General features: G+C 31.9%; 1 protein-coding gene across 6 annotated transcripts; it reads left to right on the top strand.

Moving 5' to 3' along the window:
- The first annotated feature begins 1,746 nt into the window (after positions 1 to 1,746).
- LOC145939676 (alpha-tocopherol transfer protein-like) lies at positions 1,747 to 5,250 on the top strand. Of its 6 annotated transcripts, none has more exons than XM_083044164.1 (6): positions 1,747 to 1,873; positions 2,054 to 2,242; positions 2,795 to 3,067; positions 4,013 to 4,376; positions 4,713 to 4,818; positions 5,011 to 5,250. In XM_083044164.1, exons 3-6 carry the CDS (start codon positions 2,796 to 2,798, stop codon positions 5,142 to 5,144), a joined length of 876 nt encoding a protein of 291 aa, XP_082900290.1. In that variant the 5' UTR covers positions 1,747 to 1,873; positions 2,054 to 2,242; position 2,795; the 3' UTR covers positions 5,145 to 5,250. The 6 variants fall into 6 exon arrangements, with proteins under 6 accessions (XP_082900290.1, XP_082900291.1, XP_082900292.1 ...); XM_083044165.1 differs by having other exon boundaries at positions 2,063 to 2,242; XM_083044166.1 differs by having other exon boundaries at positions 2,082 to 2,242.
- The last annotated feature ends 920 nt before the right edge of the window (positions 5,251 to 6,170 follow it).

Raw genomic sequence — 6,170 nt, forward strand, 5'->3', positions numbered from 1 at the left:
TGTCATGTAATTTTATGAAATAAATTGTATATATTTTATAAATAAATAACATCTATCAATATTTTCTACCTATAAAGATATATTCTGTATAATTAGGTAAATTTTTATGCGAAAAGAGATATTTTTTTCACGTATCCTATATAAAATAAAAAAAATCGAACGTGATGCGACGCCAATGGCCGTCATTGCGATTCAGGATTCAACGCGAGGCCACGCATGCGTCTAGTGACGTCACTGACGGTTTAAGGCGCGGGGTGTTATACGCTTATCAATGAACGTACGACGCCTACGACGAGTACCTGTTCTCCAGCCAGCGAAGCGCCGGCGAACGCACCCTCCCTTATTCGCCGCCCTTACTCGCGCCCTACGTGCTCATTCTTGTCAGGTAGCCTTGCGCTACCTGATCGCCGTTCATCGGCCAGGTGTACGAGCGTTTGATGAAAGCTGATGCTACGATGTTCCTTGACCTATTTTTCCTCGAACACAATGAGAATAATCTGGCCACAATAATGCAGACGGACATATCTCATTTATTTCCTCTCGATCTTTTAAATACAACTTATTGTTAGTCAGCCAATTAGTTGCAAATTCCGTCCTAAAATCAAATTATTCAGTAAAAAGATTATCTTTCAATTCGAGATTTTTCCTCTGAATTATACATATATAATAATGACATATTAATCCAAATTGAAATTTGTATATAATAAAGGATTAAGAATCATTCTTACACATATATGTAAAACATTTGTCCTTCAAAATTTGACAACTTTCGCATTGTAAAACTCTCTTATTTCGAATGGCTGGCGTCGACGTGTTCTCATTGAGTAATTCGCAGCCTCTAATCGATCGTCAGACTGTGCGATTTGGTCTCAATCAAACGTACGATATCCAAGTCGTCAGTCAATTAGAATTTCAGATTTTCGATAATTAGCAATGCTGCATAATGCATTATATTTTTAATAATGCAAAATATTCCAGAATTTATCAGACATCCTTCCAAATTTCATTATGCGATTTAAAGCTGATGCATTCTCGGAGATTTCTGTAAAATAAAGTAATTTTTAAAAGAAAAAAAATTTTCCGCGCACGTGGATTAATCACGTGGATTGACGGTGAGAGAAAACGTTAACTTCGACCGAGTAAACTTTAGCGGTAGAAAAGTTTGCACGTTCAATAATATCGGCCAGTCGACACACGCTTTCCCTTTCACATTTTTTGCTCCCAACAAAATGTTTCCTAATAATCATTCGCAGTATCATTTTGTTCGAATGTTAGAATCGCTATATCTCAGCACGCGAGTTACATATACGAATTTTTCCAAGAACCAGAAAATATATTCTCCATTTTAAAAAAATGCATATAAAATATATAGTACAATAAAAGAAAAAACAAAAAATAAATAAAGTATAAACAAGAGATCACAAGAGAAATTTTAAAAAATTATCAATCATTTTTTTACTTTACTTTTCATAAATATTTTATAAATACATATTTGAGAGAGACATACAATATATATTTATAAATCTTCTCTCTCTTTTCTGTAATATATTTTATAGTCATTTCGTATATACATATTTCGAAATGACGACTTTGGTCATCATTTGCGGCCGCTCGTATTGACATCGCCTTTTTACGTGCTATTTACTTATTTGACACATTATGTAAGAGCGCAAGGCAACCGGTTCTGATGCATGTAAGCGGGAGTATTTTTTTTTTTACCATACGGGCCGCTGCGATATTCGACAAGATTGTCGGCGGCGCGTGTCAAAGCGAGAACCGCACAGTTGCGCGGCGTATTCAATCCTTGAAAGTGTCGACTGTAGTACGCGTGTTAATTTCGTCGAGAATGGACAAATAAAAAAAATATATATATGTATTTATATATTTTCTTCATTTATATCATATCTTTCTTCATCTTATCATTATCTTATTATATCTTCTGATATATATGTATTTAATATACATATATTGATATTCTATATAATCAAAAAATAAGATAATGATAAGATATAAGATAATGATATGATAATGATGTATGTAAACACATATTAAGAGAATACAGTTTTAAATGCAATATAAAGTAGTGCATTAGGAAACAAGGAAGAAATTGACTGTTGAAACGTGCGTGAAATGAATGTGTCAACATCACTCTAATGGAAAAACTGTTTTTACGCGAACATTTTGATTGATTGCTTTTGAACATCCAGCGCGATCTTCGACAACGACGTTTCTTGATTTTCAGGTATTTGAAAAGAAAATTGTTTAATATAACTCGCGTATTAAAATCATCTTACTAAAAAAAAATATATATATATGTATATTTCCATTTGTAAAACTTATTATTTACTTAACTATATTTTTGTGATTAAAAATTTTATTTTATATCGAAAATAATGCCGTTATATGCATTGCGAATAACTTTGCAAATAATATGCTGAATTCAATATTGCAATATTTTTAACGGTAAAGTACAGGAAAAAATAATTTTAATTATGAATAGAGAACGTATATAATTGTATATAATTACAAATAATTACTATGATGCAACTCGAGCAAAGGAACATATCAACTACTCGTATGCGACACAATTCTTACGTTTGTGGTGAAAGTCTCATTATCCGGAGAACCTATAGACACCACAGTCAACACCTATTCGATTTTATATTCCGCGAATTTTTGGTCGTCTAATTATCTTTCGTATTAATGTTGAGAGAAAAGAAACGCTGTCAATTTCGATAGATTATTTCTCTGTAAAATATTTAATGGAATTATTTTTAAGATTTCTTTTTCATAGGATGAAGTTCGGCCATACAATCGACGACTCGCGAAAGAAATATCCGGAGATCACGGACGAGCTTTTGAAGAGTCTGCAAAAGTGGGCGGATGATCGAGAACTGCCGAAAATTCCCGAAGAGCAATTGGCATTATTCGCGCACAGTTGTTACTTTGATTTGGCGGCTACGAAACGATGCATGCATGCTTATTATAAAATGCGCGCCGCAATCCCGGAATTTTTTCACGACAGAGATCCCAGGCGCGAGTATCTGCAGCATTCTTTGAAAGCTTTGTACGCTCTTATTGATCTTAATCAATCTTTTTTAATTAATTGTACGTGAATCAGCATAAAAAGAGCAGAGTTGTTTTCTTATTAAATACGTAAATAAGACATTCTTTTAGTTTTTCTTATTATATATGTATATAATATAAACTCTCGCGTTGTTGAATAATCATGATGTATTATTTTACGAAGATAATTAGCATTCATTTATGCAAATCGTTAATCCAGTGCGAGCTGTTTAATAAAAAAATTTTTTTACAAACCTTATTCCAATCGATGGCATCGCGTTTATTTATGTGGAATGTATATCATATGATTTCTATATCTTTCGGTGATGCCTTTTCCTCTCTTTCAATCTGCGTCTCGCTTCTTATTTCATATCCTGTATACAAATTGCACGATTTGTGCTTACGGCTGCATTAGTTTTTTTTTTCATTGTTGCAATTTTTCCGCGTTGTGCAACTACAGCGTATTACACTTGATATCACCGAGGAAAAACTGCAAAAATAATTCCAGAAGAAAATATAAAAAATACATTATTTTTCTACTTTTAATAACATTATATCAAATAAAAATAAAAATATATATGACTATTATATAATATATTTATAATATAATAAAATATATTATATTAATACAAGTATATATACTTGTATATAAAAAAATTAATTACACGTCCTTAATAAATAAACATTTTTGCATTGTGCTATTAATACACTCTTTTAATATTCAAACTGTTAAAACATACGATTTCTTGCTCACAGCATATAATTGAAATCTAAATATAATTGCAATATGCAACAAAACAATCAATTAGCATTGAAATTATCGCGGACAATAATGACATTTGGACTTTGCATGTCTATCTTTAAGAATGGAATTGTTTAAACTATAGATAAAAATATACTTTAAACTAAAAATAACTAAAAGTAACTTTAATTCCTTACCTTGTAGGGACTTTGTAGGGCTTCCCAAGCCAGATCGAAACGGTTCTCGGATAATTTATCATCGCCTGGCAGATACACGGCCTTCACAATACAAATTTAATGATGGCATCAAGCTGCTGCTGATGTCTATTGATGCCAGTCTCTACACGGATGGTTGCTCGCCGGGATATGTGTTCCTCTTCGATATGCAAGGCGTGGGACTCGGTCACTTGACCAAGCTGTCGATAAGTAGTATTCGCTGGTTCTTTGAGTACCTCCAGGAAGCTATGCCGGTCAGACTCAAGGGCATTCATGTGGTGAACGCGGTCTGGTTCATGGACAAAGTCCTCGCTCTCATCAGGCCGTTCATGAAGAGAGAACTCTACGAATCGGTACAGTGACTTTCGACTCTTTTTTTTCATCGACTTTAACTCGACCGATTGCAATCTGTAATTATAAATTTTGAATTATAAATGAAGAAAGAAGAGTTATCACTAAGCTATTCTTAGCTGCCGATTATTTTAACTTGGAAATTTTGTAACTCGATCAAAGTCATGCGAATCGTAAATAATAGTAGATTTACATAACATGTATACGCTTATCGTCAAAAATTTGCACTCGTATTCGAATTTTTATACTAATTTGGTGAATTAATTAAAATTTGTGATCTCATTCGACGTGATCAGCTGTATAAAAAAGTTAATTTTTATTTTTATTTTATGTTCTAGCTTCATATTCATACTGGTGACATCTCCGAAATATATTCTGTTATATCGCCCGAATGTCTGCCGAAAGATTATAATGGAGAATTGGACTCTGTCGTAAATCTTCATAGTAAATATACCTATATATGTATATATAATTACAAAATATTTGCAGAAGCTAAACTTAATATATTCTTTTGGGATGTTGTAAGAATTTACTATAAGAATTATTTTTTCTATAATTTTTTAAACATTCCTTTTCTATATAAAAGTAATGTTATAATTCCAAAAATTAATTAATATTTATTAATATAATTTGCAGAAGAGCACTGCACAAAGTTGGATCAATTGCGGGATTATTTCCGGGAAGAGGAAGATCTATTTCGTAATTATTCATCTACCAAAGATAAAATAGCGAGTAGTGAAAACATTATGCAAAGCGCTACCAAGGATTAAAAGATCATTAGAACGATGATGATAATTGATGCACATGAATAGCATAGGTTAATGCATGTATAGGTAAATAAAGGTCAGGACATCATTACTGCTTTCTAACATTCTTACATGTGATTTCTCGAAGATAATCGCGTCCTTGAGTCCAAGGTTTCAAAGGAATTCACACATCTCTCTACTCATCCATTCTACGTCCTTGTCTGAAATTATATAACATATAGAACATTAGAAAAGAGATTTTTCTTCGAGATTTCTTAAGAAATATACTCCAAATCTTAAAATTAGAATAGAGCTGAGAAAAGATTCAATTTATATTTCAAAATTGTGTACCAGATTTCGATAATCTCGACTTGATTATACTTTAATTTGAATTGAAATAGGATAAAAGTATTTTTCGAAATAAGATAAAAAATAAAAGATTTCTTGTTCTCAAACATAGCTCTGAGGCAACATTAACTATTTATTTTTCGACATGATTGACAGTGGTGACGCACGTATATATTATTTAGACATAATGTGCGTTTATGAAAAAAAAAACATGTAATTCTTTACGAATGTTTCTTAGAAACGATTTCAAAAGTATTTCTATAGAAATGATAATTTTATGACAACCCTTGATAAATCGTTAAAGTTATTATTATAGATTATAGAGAAATACATTTCGGCAAGAATTAAGTATATACGATTAAAATCTCGATTCGAATTTTGATTCTCTTCAGAATCAAGTACAAGGAATATAATTTAGTGACCAAATTCGAATTTCAAGATTTGATTTAGGGTCCGACTCGATATTAAACAAATGAGTAATTCAACAATATCCATCTGTGATGATTCAGATACAAAATAGCAACAGTCTATGCATAACAATCATATTCTAACATAAAATAAAAATAAACTCACGGTGAAAGAAAGTCAAAGATGTCCCAGGCATATTCGAGGACCTCCGACTTGATCTTAATGGCGTTATCGTGCAACGGAAACGCAAAGTTTCGAATTCAGGGTTGCCAATGTAAAAAAAAAAAAAATTCT

The sequence above is a fragment of the Prenolepis imparis genome, unplaced genomic scaffold, assembly GCF_030444845.1.
Source record: "Prenolepis imparis isolate NDT839.2.m4 unplaced genomic scaffold, iyPreImpa1.0 SCAF_8, whole genome shotgun sequence".
In the NCBI taxonomy this organism is placed as follows: Eukaryota; Metazoa; Arthropoda; class Insecta; order Hymenoptera; family Formicidae; genus Prenolepis; species Prenolepis imparis.

Coding starts and splice junctions, on each gene's coding strand:
- LOC145939676 (XM_083044164.1), top strand. CDS start 2,796: ATGAAGTTCGGCCATACAATCGACGACTCGCGAAAGAAATATCCGGAG. Junction 3,068..4,012: donor CAGCATTCTTTGAAAGCTTT/GTACGCTCTTAT, acceptor CTTACCTTGTAG/GGACTTTGTAGGGCTTCCCA. Junction 4,819..5,010: donor CTCTGTCGTAAATCTTCATA/GTAAATATACCT, acceptor TATAATTTGCAG/AAGAGCACTGCACAAAGTTG.